Source organism: Malania oleifera, chromosome 5 (assembly GCF_029873635.1).
Source record: "Malania oleifera isolate guangnan ecotype guangnan chromosome 5, ASM2987363v1, whole genome shotgun sequence".
Taxonomy (NCBI): Eukaryota; Viridiplantae; Streptophyta; class Magnoliopsida; order Santalales; family Ximeniaceae; genus Malania; species Malania oleifera.
Window position 1 is genome coordinate 93,215,276 of NC_080421.1, and position 19,118 is coordinate 93,234,393.

The window sequence follows — 19,118 nt, forward strand, 5'->3', positions numbered from 1 at the left end:
TTAGTCAATTTTCTTGAACTTTTCCTATAGATCCTAGGACTGTTGCTCATAAACGGCCACACTATTTGCATCTTCTACTTTTTTTGCTAGGTCTGAAACCTTTAGGACAACTTCTTGTGGGGCCACTGCCTTCCTGTAGCGCACTACTTCTATTCGAGTAACCTCTGAATCATTCTCCATATGGTTCTTTCTTTGATGCAGGATCATAGTGAACATGTCTTTCACCTTCTTCTAGAAAGTCAGATATTCACTTGGAGGCACGCTTACTAACAATTTTTTTATCTGAGTAGATTGAATTGACTAGGGTAATTGGTCTCCCATAGCGGGTTCTCCTTTGAAGTTGTGTGATATGGCCATGGTCAAAAATAGAAAAACCTTCCAAGTTCTCACAGACGACGTCAAGTGTTGTTGCCAAAAATTGAATGGCTTCACGAGATTGACCTTCGATTGCGACCACCTGTAAGGAATTAAGCAGGTATAGCTTGGAAGATCTTGGATGTACTCCGGGGGATCACTCTGATACTTAAGTTAGGAATCAAGAGAGGTTTATATTGCAACAGTAAAGAAAAATGGATGAGAATAAGATGCTTACCTGTCCTAAGATGCCCCTTTCATAGTAGTGGTGATACTACCCTTATTTAATTCAATATTTATAGGTATATTATTTAGTTACCCTGGTTATGAATTAATTTAGAGACATTTATGATAAGGAATAATGACGATTTATTAATTGTGGCTCCTTATTTATATCCCATTAATCTTTGGCCATATAAGAGATGATTGGATGAACAATTTATATTCCTTTCATTTCTTCAATATTTCTCCTTACTATTAATAGAAGAAAAGAGATCTACTTTCTATTTCCATTATTATTATTATTATTATTATTATTATATTTTTTGTCTCTAGGCACAAAGCTGTCATTGTCTTGATTGGTATCAATTATTTTAATCATTGCATCTTGATTTACTCTTATTAGCTTAGATGCTACTGTTCTACCAAATATTTTCACCTCTCCCTCCCCTTAAAATAGACCCATTTTTAAGCTATGAAATTCAAACCCAAGAATTAAAAAGAAAAAAAGAAGAGGCAAACCTCCATAAAAATAATTTAAGAGATTAACAAGTCGTACCAGACCCTGACTGCAGCAGCTTCAATCATGTAAACCACAATGGAATATAGACACACTGCTTCATTTCAGCAAACACAAATATCCAGACCAGCTAATGCAACACACTGGTTAGTTTTTTTAGTTACATGATTTGACTATCAAAGCATTCAGCCATGGGGCAACTTAAAACTGTCAAGGTATAGAGCCACTTTTTTTGGGGCCGTGCATGGGGTCAGAAAGCACTGGAGACTGCTCCACTCGACCAGACGAATCGAAGCATCTTCACATTCTTAAAAACACCCAGGAGGTCAAAGAAGCATGTGTTTCTCAAAAAGAAGGCATGGATTAAGCAATATCAAGAAGCATTCGCCATAGACTCTATCAGGAGCTGGTAACCTTCTGGTACTGCTGACTGATTTTGCACACACTCCGCCAATGCAGGAACATCAGCACTGAGGTCCAAAACCCTTGACAGTAAGAGTAGAAGATGAAAATCAGAAATCCGCTTCACAAATGGAAGACTCTTTGCTCGATCCAGATGATTTTTCAATGCCCGCATTGTCACTGGGTTGTTCCTGTTCTCGATGGGAAAGGTTGACGAAAGTGGGCCCTGCACATCGACAGAATCTTTTGCATCAGTGAGGTGACCAGAGAAATAAAAAATAAATAACATTATAGGGCAATCTTATGCAGTTAATACATGAAAATAAAGAAACTACTAAATTGATGGAAAAGAGAAAAAAAAAAAAGAAAAAAAAGAAATCAGCCAATGACTCTCAAGTGCATTTATAATGGTGAAATGAATAATCAAATCAGACAGATGGTGATTATTAAGTACTGATCTTCAATTATTTGAAGAAATTAATGATATTCAGAAATTAATGAAATTTGATAGGCAGAGCTTCAACTGAATTCCACTGCACATCAACTTTATATGCACCGAATGGAAGAACTTTGGGCATCTCTAAGTTCCATTCTGAGCTATATCAAAAGAGCTTAGTCAGGATATCTAATATCCGACCAGGTGGCTCTTTGACTTACCTTTGATAAAATCCTTGACCAGCTATTTAGGATTCTTGGTCCTCAAAATTTGAAAGATTTATTTCTCTCATAATAGACCATATAATGTCCATATCAATCTCCGATTTCTATTCTTTTCTTCTCTTTTCTTTCTTCTTTCTTTAAATTATAAATTTTCAAATTAAAGAGAAGAACAACCCACCCATTCAATGGCTGATAGGAAAATCCACGGAAAAATAAAACCATACAGGATAAGACAATCACAAAGCAAGTGCCAAAAGGACCAACACTAAATTAGTGGGAGTACAATACATGATGCTTCAACTACGAGCCCACTTCTACGAATCCAATGGTACAATATCTTGACCAAGCCATTGGCTTGAAAATGGAAACTTCCAGAGGAACATGCAAGAACTAAACAACCCACTTCAATATCTATGGCCCAGATAAAAACCATCTTGGAAAGAACCTCGTAGATGGGAAGGGGTCTGAAGAAGCTTAACACTTGCCTCCGGGGCTCAATGGAGATCCATGGTAAGAGCAGCCACTCCAACTCGGTTTCCCCATACTACAATATCAAGTGAAAAAATCTAGGCCGGATCATCTCTTTAGGATCTTGTATGGCTAGGGATGGCTCACAATAATTGGTCTTCACAACACAAGTCCCAAAACAAAACCAATCAAGCCTTCATTACAAACACAAATTAAAATAATGATAAGCATGCCCAAAAGAAGATTTTTGAAATTATGAAAAGCATCTACAGGTGTTTAATTAGTTTAATTACATTGTAAATTCATATTGGTGAATTTATACACAGTAGGTCCACTATTTTGGAGTAGCTGCTGTAGTGAATGAGTGCGATCTAGAAAGTTGGGAATAGATGAAAGAGAGAGAGATGACAGAGAGAAATAGAAAGAGGGGAAGAATAAAGGATTAAGAGTGAGGAAGAAGGTGGTACAAGGGGGAAACGTAACTTCTCACTTTCAAATTCACCAAGATGTAATTACATGATTTCAACACAGTATTTCATAGGACAGACTAAAATGCAATGAAAACACAAATAACCCCTAACAATACACCCACATACGCGTGACCCTAACTAATAATTAATTTTAAAACATTTGACTTAAGAAGGCAACAATGTTTTGACCCTATTCTTTGAAGTAAGCTCCAAACTCAATAACCAACTTCCCATCCAGGATCAATTCCCTCTTGCCAAAGAGAACTTGACTCCATTGAGTTGGGGAAAAAATAAAGGAGTCCACCACAAAGGAATCATTGCACTTCATTAAAAAGGAATCGGGGGTGCAATTCAATTTGATTGCAGAAAAGCTAAAGATGGCATCAACTTACATTTCCCCCTTAAATGGAAAAAGTATGAGTTTCCATTAGTATTATGCTTAACCCTCCTACCAAACAACCATGGACACCTCAAAAGAATGTGACAAATCTTGGAAGCAAAAAATATCACACTGCACTGTCTCCATAATCGAACCAATCTTGAAGGTAAGCAATAACAATCATACACCTTCAAGTTGGTAATTTTCACCCAGCAATCTTGTATGGTTCAGGATGTGGCATGACCTTCAAATCAACTTCCCTGCAGCTTCAGAAACTACATTTGTACAAGTACCACTATCTGTTTTAGCCCAGCAATCTGTTCTCATTTTTTGAGAAGACTGGGTGGCTCTAGAATTTATCTTTGACTTTTTAAAGGTAAAGTTTTTGGTGCTTTGGGAAGAATAAAACAGGAAGGAACTTTCGAGTCTACACAGTTTTTCCAGTTGCTGTGGGTGATGTGGATCGTAAGGAATGACAGAATTGTCAGAGATAAGATCCCTCCTTTACTTTGGGAGAAAGTTATTTTTTATGCTTCTTTTTGGGCACATTCTTTTGAGGTTTTTGAGGATTTATTGCTGTCTTATGTCCAAGAGATTGGCAGGCAGCTCTAATGTAATTGTGATTCTCTGTTAGCTCCCTGTTTTACCAAGAGGGTTCTTATCCTCCATTCTCTGTAATATTCTCTTCATTAATAGACTCATTTTGTGTAAATAAAGGAAAATTCATTGAAAAGGCATTAAGGGGATGCCAGCCCGTAGTACAGAATGTCAAGCACTCTGAAGGGTGTCACAAAAATCAAAGATTGCATTAAAGTCATTAACAAGAGTCCCACCATGCCAGCTATTGACCGCAGTAAACCAGTGCTCTTTGCTGATCTGGGGGCTGAGGTTGATTTTTAAAAACTCTCCTTTTCCTCTCTTTCTAAATGCACCAGAAAATTGCCAGGGGAATATGGGACATAGCCTTTGTCTTCTCTTTTGTTGCCCAAATCCCTTTCCAGGCCCAGAGTTACCCTTCCGCAGAGTTGTAATAACCCACCATAGTCCAATCAGAGTCAACACCATATTTCAAAGATTTTTTATCTAAGTGCAATGAAGGACGATGTGCTGTACTGATTCTACATCAGCCATGCAAAGGGAACATCTGTTGACTAACAGATCCCCTCTTTGCAAATTATCCAAAGTAAAGATCTAACCATGTGTTGCCTCCTAGGCAAGAAAGGCAGCTTTCATGGGGGCAGGTGTTGTCCAAATCTGAGTCCAAAGGAAATTAAAGTTGCTTGACTCCAAAGGAAAGAGCTTCCTGTAGAAGGATCTAACAGTGAAGACCCCCTTCTCATCTAAGGTCCAAATTGGAAGATCAGTACTATTATGGTGCTGGAAGTTGTAGAGAAAGCTGCACTAGTCTTTTACCTGGTTGAGTTCCCAATCTTTCACATTTTTAAGGGGATGCTCCAAAAGAGCCCCCGATCTGAGGTTTGGAGGTGCTGACTGATGCACGCATCTTTCTCGCAAGCCAAGTTGTAAATGGCTGGAAATAAGACACTGAGGGCTTCCTGATCATGGCATGCATCATGCCAAAAATAAATATTGTACCCATTCCCCACCTGAACTCTAATATACAAGAAAAGAGATCATTCTAGCCTTTCCTGATGAAATTCCACACCCCTACACTGTGTGGTCCTCTGCTAGACTGGGAGATCCAATCTCAAGCCCATATTTCACAGCAATCATCGTAATGAATCAATCACCTAAGTCTGAAAAATGCTAGCTCATCTCCAGTCAACATTACTTTCTGCTTTGCGCAAGGAGAAGATAGGTTGAAATACTAAACAATCTCCCATGTTGCCGTCTTCATCTAAGGTACTTGGGACTTCTATCTCAGCTTCAATTACAAGGTGGCATCATCATCTTCTTTCTCGTGAGGACATTTTGCAACTCAATGCCCCAAACCTTGAGATTTCAAACAATTAACCACTGTCTGGACCTTTAGAAGTCGTTTTGGAGAGCTTCGGGGTCTTCCTAAGGTAGTCTGAAACTCCCTTTGCCCAACTGCTGAAGTAACTTATCTCACATGCTCCACCAGTAGTCTTTTCAAATCGAATGATCAATGCAGTCCTAGGAGAATTACACTGCATATCCTCCTTTATCTGAGTGGCAACTTGCATTGTATCTAGTTGTAATGAGATGACACACAGCAAGCTCGGAGGCACTGGCTGGCTTCAACCCTTTCATGTACCAAGCAATCATCACATCTTCCCATTCCATACAGGTACAAGTAGCCAAACAATAGAACCTTGATGGCATATAATTTAGATATTTGGATTTAATAATGCAATTTCAGCATTTAGGGATTTTCTATTATGTTTCATTAACTAGGGATTTGCTATTACTTCCCAAATTAAGTTTCCTAGTTTAGGGTTTTGCTATTCTTTCCTAGAGATTGTGTCCTTATTTAATATTAGGAGAGAGCCTATAAAAGGCTTGGTGTGGAACCATGAGCAAGGAGACCAGAATATTGAGAATTAAACCCTAAATTGAGTCTTGCTTCGATTTCCTTTCTCTTTATTTCTCCCATTTATTTTCTGTTGACTTCTTTTGATTTTTCTATTAATTTTCTATCATTTTCTCATCAAACCTACTAGAGTAAACAAAGCAATAACAGAACACATTATAGGGAATAAAAAAATAATTCTTAACAAAAAATAAATGTGGGCAACAAGACTAGAGTGTTTTTCCATATAATGATTTCTTGAGTTGACACACTAAGCTTGTATGTGCAACGGGAGCTCTTTGTTGCTGGTCAGTCATCCAGTGCCCATACTCCACAATAGAACGAGGTTGCAGGGAGGAAAGATAGACATATCCTTGAAGTTACTCATACCTTACTCATAAGATGCATGTTCCTGAAGTGCTTTGGAGTCATGCTATGGTTAGTGCCTAATATCTTATCAATAGAATGCCATCCTCTGTCCTTGGTGGTAAATTCCCCACTCCATTCTCTTCTCGAATGCTCCTTTGTTATCATTACCTCCTCATATATTTGGGTGTCTGTCCTTTGTTTATCAATTGACTCTTGGGGTGGTTAAGTTGGATCCTTGTTCTATAAAATGTGTTTTACTGGGTAACTCGTGTACTCAAAATGGATATAATTTTTATAGTCCTACTCTGCACTGCTTTTTGTTTTTGCCGATGTTACCTCCTTTGAGTCTACACCGTACTATTCTCAATCTTGAGTGCTTTTGACCTAACGAGTTTCTTCCTCTACCTAATAGTTTATTATCTCTACCAAAATCATCCACTAGTTACTCCATGTAGTTTCAGTCCTTGTTGCCTTGATCATCCTAATCTATAGGTGTACTCAAGACGGCGGCTCAAAGGAAGAGAGCACCCTGCAACTTCTAATGCTACGCCTTTGGTTTCCTTGTCTGATAATCCCATTTCCACTATGTTGATCTTCCCATTGCTGTCCAGAAAGGTAAATGCACCTGCACACAGCATCTAATCTCCAACTTTGTTTGCTATAACTTCAAGTCACCTTCCTATTGTTTTCTTAGTGATCTAGCTTTTGTTGCTCTTCCTACATCTGTTTCTGAGGCCTTAGCCCACTCTCGATGGAGGACCGCAATGGTTGAAGAGATGCGTGCATTACACGAAAGTGATACTTGGGAATTGGTATCTCTTCCTCCCGATAAATCAATTGTCGATGGGTATATACCATGGATATCATTCCAGATGGTTTTGTGGCTCATTTGAAGGTTCATCTTATTGTAAAGGAACATACTCAAGTGTTTGGAATATTTAGAGACATTCTCCTCAGTCGCCAACCTTGCCTCAATACGTTGTCTGTTCATCTGTATACTACCACTTGTCACTGGCCTCTGCATCAGTAACATGTGAAAAATGCCTTCCTACATGATTATCTTTGAAGGTCAATATGAAGCAACCACCTGGTTTGCTGCTTAGGGGAGTCAGCCTTAGTGTGATGGCTCAAGAAATCATTATATGTTTAAAATAGTCTCCCAAGGCATGATTTTGTTGATTTAGTGTTGTAGTACTTGAATTTGGCTCTCGAAAGTGTGTAGTAGATCACTCTATATTCTATTGCCATACTCCATCTAGTAGCATTTTGTTTTTTTATATGTGGATGATATTGTGATTACCTATGATGATGAAGGTATCCAAGGCCTAAAGCATTTTCTATAGACCAAGTCATAGATCAAAGATTTGGCACTATTGAAATATTTGGGTATAAAAGTATCTAGATCTCATAAGGGAATTGTTTTGTCACGGTCCACAGAGGAAGTATGTTTTTCATCTTTTGGATATGATTGGGCTGTTGGGGTCCAAATCCATTGAGATATCCACAGACCATGGATCCTAACAGTAAGTTAGCGCCATATATGTGTGATTTGTTGCTCACCCAAGGTAGTACGAGAGACTTGTTGGAAAGTTGAATTATCTCATAGTTACTTGACCAGATATACCTTTCACAGCAAGTGTTGTGAGTCAATTTATTGATTTCCTGAGAACAAGCCACTAGGGATGCAGTAATTTGCATTTTAAGATTTCTTAAAAAGTGCCCTTGGGAGAGGTCTCTTATGTTAGGATCAGGGTCACGCTATACACAGATACAGATTAGGGTGCGGTGATTTACCTTCCGACATAAGATTGATGATTGGGTACTATACCTTTGTTGGTGGTAATTTAGTTTATTAGAAGAGTAAGAAACAAACTTGGGTTTCTTCTCCATTTTGGAAGACCTCTTAAATGATAGAGAGATGCTGTTGTTTTCTTTGTTATCTTTATTGAATGGGGGTAACCTTTCTTCAAGGAGGGATGATTGTTCTTGGTCTTTGGATCAATTGGGAGTGTATTCTTGCAAATATTTTTTTTGAATTCTTGACTTGTTCTAATTCTTCTTTTCCTAGACAGCTTCTCATCTTCTTTTGCACTGTGAATTTTCTTGGAGGATTTAGAATAAGCTTTTTTGGTATTATGGGAGAAAGTTGGGTATGTCCTTCAGTGGAAGACTTGTTAGCCATTTCTTTTGCAGGCATTGGAAAAAGGATAGGGCATCTTTATGGACATGTAGAATATTGGCAGTTTTAAAGGGGATACAGCTGGAGTGTAATGCACAGATATTCTCTATAAAGAAACTATATTGTGAGCTGGTTTGGATAAAATCCAGTATTTGGCCTCACTGCGGTGCATTGGTTTTCGATTTTTCAGAGGGATTAGTTTCCAGGAGTTACAAAGAGATGGAGGATCATGCTGGCTTGTTGATCTTCTCTTTCTGTCAATTTTCAGTTATTGTTTTTGTTTTCTGGTTTGTTCCAGATCTTCTTCAGACGATGTCTCATGCTCCCTCATGTAAATTCTTTTCCTATTGATGAAAATTTCTTTTTCTATCAAACCAATAAAAAAAACTGTGGTGGGTAGGTCACATGCTGAGTGAGAGTATAGGGTCGAGGCTCACACTACATGTGAACTTGTTTGACTGAAAAACATCCAAGAGTTGGGTCTTTAACATTCTCAATCTATGGAGTTGATGTGTAATAATCAAGCCACTATTCATATTGCCTCCAAGCCAGTCTTCCATGAGCGGGAAAAACAAATTGAAATTGATTCACTTTGCTCAGGAGAAAATTATGCAGAAGCTCATTACAGTCATTCATATGAAGTATGATTTGCAGTTTGTTGATTTATTCACTAAAGCCTTTGGAGGGGGGGGGGGGGGGGTGCTTGTCTTAAATTAATTTGTAAAAGGTTAGGATCATATGATATCCACGTTCCAGCTTGAGGAGGAGTGTCAATGGTTATTTTGGTCATTTAGCATTATTAGTGCGTGTTAGTGTTATGTTAATAAGCGTTAGTAAGTATGAGTATTATGGTTATTGGAATGCACTTAACATATATTATAATTATAAGAGACCTATTGTTGTAATTAGGTCCTCTGTTTTACCAATACTTCAACAGAGCAATTCCCTTCAATTTCGAATCAGCCAAATTCAACTTTCGGGCTTCCTTCATGTCATACCCTCGAAAATAGTTCTCCAAAGAATACACTCGATCATCAAATTCATTAAGAGGACCATTTTTGTTTAAAACTGAAACTTACAAGTTAGTTCCCTTATTCAAATGATCATTTTGGTCATCATGAAACTCAAGTGTGGGAAAGATAGTTATGCCACTTTCCTATTTGGTAGGAGAATCAATTGGCCTCTTATTCAAGGCAGCAACTTTTGTTGTTAGCTTATTTGAAGTAGTGGTTGTTGCCTCCAAAGCATTTTCCACGCTTTGCACCCCGCTAGACAACAATCCACCTTTTCTAACAATTCAAAAGTAGCCATTGTGCAGCAATTTTTTTTTTAATTATTATTTATTTTTTCACCACACTGTATCTCACCTAAGAACTTAAGCACAACTTGGAGCTAATTCCAGCCTACTTGTGCAATTTTCTCAAACTTGACTCCCATTTTCACAAGAATCATCTAGATAATCACCTTCAATACTATATATCTCACAAAAATTCAACAAATTCTCACAGATAATCCACAAAATGCAATAATAAAGTCAGATTCTTGATACTGGCAGTGACAATTAAAAACAGAAAAAAAAAAAAAAGGCCGTACCCAGTGCACAAGGCTACCACTTTGAGTGGGGTCTGGGAGAGGTGGATGTCGGCAAGCCTTACCCCATTTTTTGGAGAGGGCACTCCCAAGTCTTGAACCCGAGACCACCCGTACCGAGGCAGAGGCACTTGCCATTGCACCAAGGCACGACCTCTGACTGGCAGTGTCATTGATTCTCCAAAATGCGGATCAAACATGAACAATCAAATTTCCACAGGAAAGCTTCAAAATTTAGCAAAGAAAATCAAAATTTCAAGGCTGGAACATTGCTTTGCAACTCTGGAAGTAGCAGAATAAGTGTGAAAAAATTCACATTCGCATCACCTATGTGGCGACTGCACCTATAGTGGTTTTCCAGTGATGAAATTTGGAGTGAAGGCAGACAGGGGAAGATGATTCCAATGGTGGTGGCAGTATGTCAAAACAACTCTGACAAGGTTGAGATCTTGAAGGGTTGGGTGACTGGAATTTCTTTCACTGGCACATGGGAGCTCACAGGTTATCTGATGGCAGAGAAATCTCAGTGAGGGACCTTTCATGGGATTTTGTCTCTGATGGTGAAGGAGGAGTTGCAAGAGAAAATTGGAATTCAAAACATGAGCAGTAGCTGTCATTTTTGGCTATTCTGGCAATCAACAGTACTGCTTCATCTGAGTCTGTCTCAATGGAGAGTCGGGTGTATGGCGTGGATGATTGAAGTTTGCTCTGATATCAAATGATGTAGAACAATAGGGAATCAAAAAAAGAGAAGGGGAAGAAGAAGGAAGAAAAGACAGCAGAGAGAGGAGGAAGAAAAAGATGCCCAGGGAGGGGGTGGGACACAAGTGAGTTCTCAATTTCAAATTCAGCAAACTGTCTTTGTATGATTTCAAAACACAAATTCATAGGGAAGATTAAAATAAATAAAAGTTACAAATAAGACCCCAAATGACACATTTATTTACAAACAAACCCCACATACATATAAGCCTAAAAAATAATCAAACTAAACATATTAGGTTTTAGGACCAAACAACCCTTCTCCCTATTCTTTGAAGTTGGCCTCCAAATTGAGTCAAAATGATCCATGCAATAACTGGTTATGGATATTGCTTATGCAACTGTTGTAAGCTTTCAGGTAAGTGTGGTATACAACCGACAGTTCATGTGTATCGTATTGTTCAGAGTACTGTAGCAGTGAACTAGCTAAAGCTGTTTCATCTTTATAGGTTTATTTTATTTAGGATTTAATCAATGATAAAAATTATGGTTTGGGAATACTAGGGTTCTGTTTCTGTATAAAGGCTTGCTATACCTCTTTTGTATGACTAGATTTTCAATATAGAAAATGCCACAGTGAGCTTTCTTTGAAATTGATTCTTCGCGTACAATTCTTCTATCTATTCTGTTGTGTTCCTTTTTATTCTGTTCTTCTATTAATTTTCTGCAATGAAATCTCTATTTGCTACCCCATTGAAAACCAGTAATTTTATTATATTTATGAGAACTTTTCAAAGAAACCATAACTACTGCTGCAAGGCCTTTTTTACGAACTCCTAACTGTACTCAGACAAATCTACTACCACCCTAAACCCTGTTTGACAAATACCTGAACAAACAAAAATAAAATAAAATAAAAACAATAAGCAAAAAAGAAAACAATGGCAAGATGATAAATGAACAAAGTCAGCATGTAATGATCAATCTTTACTTAATTTTCTGTTTATATCGCGTGTTGTTATTTATGGGTGCTAGGGTTATTTATGTAATTTCTCAATTTTGGGATTTATTTTCCTTTTGGGGGTCATTTTGTACTACTTAGGATGGGAGTCATTTTTGGTAGGACTTTACAAGATAAATGGTTTTAGAGGGGGAATTATGTGCAAAATGGGAGTTGGCTTCTTTTGGAAGCCTTGGGTTTGGTATAAGTAGGAGCCTTTCGCGGTTTCGCCACTTCTCCAGGAGGTTTTTTAGCATTTTTTTTTGAAAAGATTTCTCTGCAGTTCTCAGCTCCAGCCACCTAGGGTAGTGAAGATTTGGACGCTTGGATTTAAGGATTCAACAATGCAATGCCTACCAGTCCCTCCATTGCTGCTAAAGGTGCAAGAGGCTAGTAGAAAACCACTGTTACCGTGCTGAAACAATGCCAAAACAGGTAGTTGTTCAGATATAGCGTGGATTTGAGGTATTTGCACTTGTGACTCAAAAAAAGAGGTTGACTTAGCCTTGGGCTTGATATTCTTTTCTTAATTTTGCAAAGTACTGCCTTGTATTGGGCACAGATCTAAAGATAAAGTCTATGTTGTGCCTAGAACTTGCCCTTTTTGCTGGACTGAAATTCACAGCAGTGATCTCTTTATTATTTTGAGGATTAATAATTATTTGAATTGAAGAAGGTTCTTAAAATATTATTCTAAAATCTCAGATTTTGTATGTGAATTTTTCTCTATTCTACACCTGTTTGCATCAATGCAACGTCTTAACATCTAGGCTTTTTTAAATCCTTCCCACATCAATACAGTTGCCAACTTTTATATGTTAACCAAATCAAATGGCAAGTGCATTGTGTATTGTAGAGGCAATTTACCTCACATGAAATCACTCAATGAAGCATTACATCCCATTGCAAACAATAGGTCATTGGAAGCTCTATTCAATCCAATGAAATCACATCTGTGTTGGGTCTTTGAAATGATTTCAAAGGCAAGTTGAATCTGTTGAGAAATTTGTCTAATCCTATCAAGGATAATGCTAAACATCTTCAGCCAGCTCAACACAAGGAGCACTTGTCTACTATCCTTAATAATTATCAAATAAGTTATCAGTGTTTGTAAGATCACCCTTGACTTGCAAAGCCTAGTACCAGTAGATTAAGTATGCCCAAACCACATGCCAAGCTGTGCAGCTAAGAACTCTAAAACACAGATTTAATTATTTGCAAGGCTAAAATGCATCTGCATCCACCTCTACCATCAATGAACTTAGACATGCAAATTTTGATGTACAATACCACATAGGCCTTATTTGAAGCCACCCCCCCCCCCCCCCCTTCTTGCACAAGACCATGCTCTAAACGAACTTTAGGAACCCATGGCAAAATGCTCTCATACTACAAACCTATTACTGTCACTCCATCTCAAGCTGTTCTATTCTTTGAAAGACAAAGTGCATACATCATCCCACTATTTCTTGTAACAACTGTCTCAACTCAAGAACCTGTTTAATCAAACAGGAGGCATTAGGTGATCCAAATGGGATCATGGCAGTGATCACAGGTGACTCTTGTTCCATGTTGATTTTTTATCTTCTCTTCAGTGATCAAAATTTGGCACATATTTTAAAATAAAATACGAGGAGGACAGTTTGTCCTCTAAAAGCAAACCAAAGTCAAAGTGAACTTATAAATCTTAAGCAACACCCACCAATCCCATTGAATATTTACCAAAGACACTCCTCGAAACCCACTAACAGAAGAGCATTGGAGTGAAAACAATAAAAATAATGCTACTCCAAACCAAGTGAAGGGAATCCATCTGTCTTTTCAAATCCCCAAGAACCAATTTAGTGCATTTAATGTGCTATAATTAGGTCACCTCTTACCAAAGATCACCAGGTATCCACGATTAACCAGTTCTGTATGCCATGAAATCCAAGGTCAATGTCCATGTAATACCTTTATATAATAACTGATCTCATGGAAATTGGACTTGAGGCATTTTTGTCTACAGAATGTTTGAGTGGGGCCAAACTAGTGACGAAAATTATCCTCAATATCTCTGCCCTTGGGGCTTTTGATCATCATCATCAAGGACAAGATGAAAATCAGCAAGTTGGGTAATAGCCAATGAATTATTGCCAGAAGTGATTTGGAATAAGCGCCACATGATCACCATTGTGTAGTGATCTCATTTTCCTCACCAATATCAAAATAAATCTCTAGGTCATCGGCTCAGCAATCCAAACTAAACAACCCCATAGTAAATAGTGCAATTAGGTTGTTGCAAACAAAATGCAACACTAGCCAATCTTCGCACTCTTAGAAAAAAATGCACCTTGCTTCCAAGAGGACTATTAGCAATGAAAACATTCCACATCAAAGTACAACAGAGAATCGGACATGAAAAAAAAAGTCACAATTTCACAAATGTCATAGGTTAAAGAAAAATCATCATCACTCTTTCAAAAATTGATCTTTGAAGAAGACTCAAGGCAATCAAGTTTGATCCAACAATCATTAGCAGCTGAAGGGTGTAGCCATGGTCCGTCTACCTCATTGACTGTCATGGATGTTTACATATTAAAATTCAAGGTTGGATTGAAGGCAGGGATGGAGGAGCAATTGCCTCCCTTGCTGACTTTTTCTTCTTTTTTTTTTTTTTTCTAAGAAGCAAATATATTAGGATGAGGGAGAGAAAGTCTTACAGAAGGATAAGGCGTTCCTTAAAAAATAAAGAAAGCAAAACAAAATAGAAGGGGGGGAAGCAGAACAACTAAAACAATAAAGATTTACGATCCCTCTAAAAACATAAACCATGGCAATTCCCTGAAAACTCCAAAAAATAAAGAGTGCAAAGAAGAACATATTATAATGAAGGAGAAAAAAGACTTACAAAAGGATAAGGCATTGGTCTAAAAATTAAAGAAAGCAAAAGAAAATGAAAAAGAAAAAAATAGGAAAAAAAAAAAAAAAAAAACCAGAACAACTAAAACAAGAAAAAAATTTAGACCCTTAAATTTTAAAGAATACAAAACCCCACATAAACAAAGCTCACATCATCCCCACCCAAAAGAATTTTGCAGAATGGACCCATTTCACCCTCTTCAAAAATTAATTGATACAAGCTTCACATCTCTATTTATGGCGGTTCGTCTTAGTTCTCAAATGAGGTCTGCCAGATGAAACCAAACCCCTAGCATCTACATAGCCTCAAAATTCCAAGGATGTTGGGAAAATTTTCCCTCCGGTCTCACTAATAATTCTTTGCTACTGGAAAAAGGTAAATAAAAATGTACACTAATATCATACTCTGTATGCTTATTAAAATTTGTCAGTTTCTTAATTGTTCTTGTTATCGGCAATACTTTTTCTTGTCTAGAGAATTTAAAAAATGAGGTGTGCATCATTTTGAGTTCTAAAGGCCTATTTGGTTAGGGTTTTGAATACAATTTCCTTATCTGGAAAAAAAGATACAAAGAAAGCCAAAAAAATCATGATTGGTGAAGTGTTTTCAAAAAACCATTTTAGAACATATCCGAAAACTACCCTAAAAATATAGGCATTCAGGAAACAATTTTAAAGTGTTTCTTGTGTTTTCAATTATAGTTTTTTGGCTGCAATGAAAACACAGAGTATGGGATATAACTCATATTTTAATAATAATAGTAATAATGATAATAATAATTCTAATAAGTAATAATGATAAATATTATTATTCTATTAACAAATTATCTCTTGGATACAATTAAGTCTTTAACCATACAAAATTCCACTATTTTCATTTTTGGAACAATTTCAAAAACAACTAACCTAATGCGTTTTCGGGTACAAAAAATACATGATACAATCCCTTCTTCTCATTTCCAAAAACAACAAACCAAAAAACTAGTTTTTGAATCCTTAACCGAATGGGCCCAAATATTGTTGCTTTAGCCATGAATGAACTTATTAGACAAAATAAGGTTCCATTGTGTATTTCATTGTCTCAACTAGAGGTGGAGTAGAATCTAAGTTAGAATTGTGAAGAGAGGCTTTAGAATCTAAAAACTCTAAGAATAAACGAAATGCAATTTTGACAATTTTAAAATGAATAATGAAGAAAATATTAAAAATCATGGTCAAGAAATTTCTTGTTGTATTAGAGTTTGGTACTTGTGTCTATTATACAAGAAGTGCTTCAAAATTGGGATGTTTTGTGTGATTGCAAAATACCACTAAGATTGGAAGGAAAATTCTATACAATAGCCATTAAACCAATGTTATATGTATCATAAAGTTGGGCAACTAAGAATCACTAATCCAAAATGCAACAAAATGAGAATATTAAGGTGGATGAGTACTATAATACTAAAAGGAAAATTAAAGAATGAGCTCATCCAAAATAGGTTAGGCATAACATGTGTAGAAGATGAAATTAGAAAAGTTGGCTAAGATAGTTTGGACAATTGTAAGTTACAATGTAGACAAAAAAACAGTTCACTGAGAGAGAGTGGTACTTGAAGTTAGATTGTTAGAGCTTACATATTGTTAGAGTTTATAGAAGGGAAAAGGGGGTTTTTGACTAGGAATAACACGGACCATCATTGTCAATAAGGATTTGGTAGGCTAAGATAGTTTGGACAATTGTTGGTTACAATGCAAAATAGCACTTCAATGAGAGAGAATGAGACTTGAAGTTAGAACGAAGAAGGGGGTTGTTGACCAAGAATAAAATGGAGCATTGTTGTAAATAAGGATTTGGCAGCACCTCCAACTTTCAAATTTCAAAAGATATTGCCCTAAATTGCACATAATGATGAAAAAATAGAAATTCATATAGCTAGTTGCACCTAGTAAGACTTAAGGGCTAGATTTTTCTTCTTCTTCTTCTTCTTCTTGTTTTGTTATTTATACTAATTCATATTCATCAAACAATATGTGCATACAGTTTGATCATTACCCTCCTACAGCAAATTCTCACATAAATATAATGAGTTGGTATGGACACATGCATCACACACTCTTCAATTGGTCATTCTCTAAATTCTGATTAATGTATGTAGATATCTTAATACATTCTCAACACACATAGGATACTCTTTAGTATGACATTCACTAATTCTGCCAACTGAATATAAACATCCCGATTTGGTTATTTATACCAGATACCCTTCAATTCGCACTCTTCATTTAGTAGCCTCAAGTTAAAGTTTTTAGCCAATAAACATTAAGCATACAGAAATCATCAACATTATAGAGATTATGAGCTTCCTTTAACATGGCAATATATGAGGCACAAACAAATTGAAAAATATGCTTAAATAAAAGCCCTAGTAGCTGAGCAAAACGCACCTGGTGATCAAATATCTTAACAACCACCAAGAAGAAATCATTGTCAACTTCCCTGGTGTCCTTGCCTCCAACAACCACATCCTTCTTCATCTTCGACAACTTGGGATCAGCATCCTCCCCCAACTCGGTCTCAAACCACCCTTCCTTAAACAATTTCACACACATATCACTCATCTGAAACGCCTCAAAGTGCACATCAGCACCACCATCCTCACTAACCTCCAATTTCACCACCGCTGTCACCCACTCCTTCAATCCACTTTCCCCATGAAGCTCCGCCGCCTGGAGAACCTCCCTACTAGAGAGCGTGTAATCTTTCTTGGTCTGACTAATCGTCTGCGAGAAAATAAACCCCACCTTCCTCATCCCCAACCCCAACGCAATCGCCTCCACCGCATTCTCCTCTTCCGGGTTCCGCAGCAGGATCAAATTGTCCTCCAACCCCTGCTGCGGCGGCTCGTAGATGAAGTGCACCTCAACCTTGCCCTCCGGCGACACCGTCCCGTACATGAACCCGCCGCGCTTGACCGCGAACGCCAGCGACTCGTTCACGTAGTGCTGAAACGCATTGGCGGCGTCGCGATCGAAAGACGCCAACTCGCAGTGGGGTGATTCCTGGCGGGCGATGCGCATTTGCTTGGCGATGAGGTCGTCCATGGTCATCTTGCGGCCGAAGGAGCCGGCGGGGCGGATGGCGGGGCCGGCGACGGTGCGGGAGCCTTCGTAGGCGAGGTAGACGATGGAGCCATGGCCGAGACCCAGAGAAGATATTGGAGTGCGAGGATTGGACATGTCGGTGAAGCGGGCGAGATCGTCTGGGGTTTTTGCGAGGAGGAGGTTTTGGTGAGTGGAGAGAGTTTGGGTGGGGACGGGCACATTGAGGTTGGATTGGATTAGGGACTTGAGTTCTGCGACTGTGATTTGGGGATTGTCCACGGTGATGCGTTCGAGGCCATCTCTGCTACGGATTCTGATCATCATCTTGGGAAGGAGAGAGGGAACGCCGGCGACGCAATCTGGGAGACGGGGAATCGGGCTCGGAAAGACTAGTGTCGGTGCAGTTCACAGTAGAATTGTGGCGCAAGACAGGGGAGAGAAAAAGAGAAGTAATTCAGAAATCGTGTTGTGGAATTAAGAGAAGCCGGACTCCATCTAGATTCGCTGCTTTGTTCATTCATGTTTACGAAGGAAGAAAGGAAGCGGTTCATGTTCCCAAAAAATATATTACCAAGTTATTAATTATCATTTAATGATATTTTTAAAACATAAATAATGAAATTGATAAATTTATTTAAGTTTTATCTATTAGTAATTTTTAAAAAAAGATAATTTTTTTTTAAAAAAAGAAGGAAGGATATACAAAAAAGATAATTTAAAAACAAAGAAGAAAGTGTTATAAAATGATGCATAAATTAATAATAAAATAAATAGAGATTAGCAGGAAAAAAAAAAAATGAAGACGACACTGAATTTATGTGGTTCGGCAATGCTTACTTTACGAACGGATGAAATCAAAATTTCACCATCTTAGGAGGAACTAGAATATGATTAGAACTCGGTCTTGTACAAAACTGTTGAAATATTCTTTATTGATTGAAGATCACAATTTTCTTAGATGTGAGACATCATTGATCTGAACCACACACATTCTCTACTACCTTCATGGATAGCTAGTATTTCAGAATGATTGAAGGATATTGTTGTAATCGTTTGCTTTATTCTCAAATAGCATTGAATGTGTTTAATTTTATTTCAGTGCCGCCAAGTAAGAGTAGAGTTGTATCTTGCTAATATATTTACAGCAAATGCAATGTTGGGTTTTGTACAATTTTTCAGATACATCAAAGAGCCGACAACACTTAAATATGGTATTTCAGGATCAAGTAATTCCTCCCCCTCATTGCACTTCTAGTGCAAGACGTTATATAATTTTACAGCTGCTTTAATCTTTGGAGAATACAGTTCAAAAGATAAAGTTGTCAAT

General features: G+C 37.6%; 1 protein-coding gene across 1 annotated transcript; it reads right to left on the reverse strand.

Moving 5' to 3' along the window:
- Window positions 1-1,162: 1,162 nt before the first annotated feature.
- LOC131155170 (NPL4-like protein 1) lies at window positions 1,163-18,355 on the reverse strand. The gene is made up of 2 exons (XM_058108118.1): window positions 17,135-18,355; window positions 1,163-1,721 (listed from the first exon to the last, which is right to left on the reverse strand). Exons 1-2 carry the CDS (start codon window positions 18,113-18,115, stop codon window positions 1,467-1,469), a joined length of 1,236 nt encoding a protein of 411 aa, XP_057964101.1. The 5' UTR covers window positions 18,116-18,355; the 3' UTR covers window positions 1,163-1,466.
- Window positions 18,356-19,118: the final 763 nt, after the last annotated feature.

Coding starts and splice junctions, on each gene's coding strand:
- LOC131155170 (XM_058108118.1), bottom strand. CDS start 18,115: ATGATGATCAGAATCCGTAGCAGAGATGGCCTCGAACGCATCACCGTG. Junction 1,722..17,134: donor TTAAGATATTTGATCACCAG/GTGCGTTTTGCT, acceptor GTCGATGTGCAG/GGCCCACTTTCGTCAACCTT.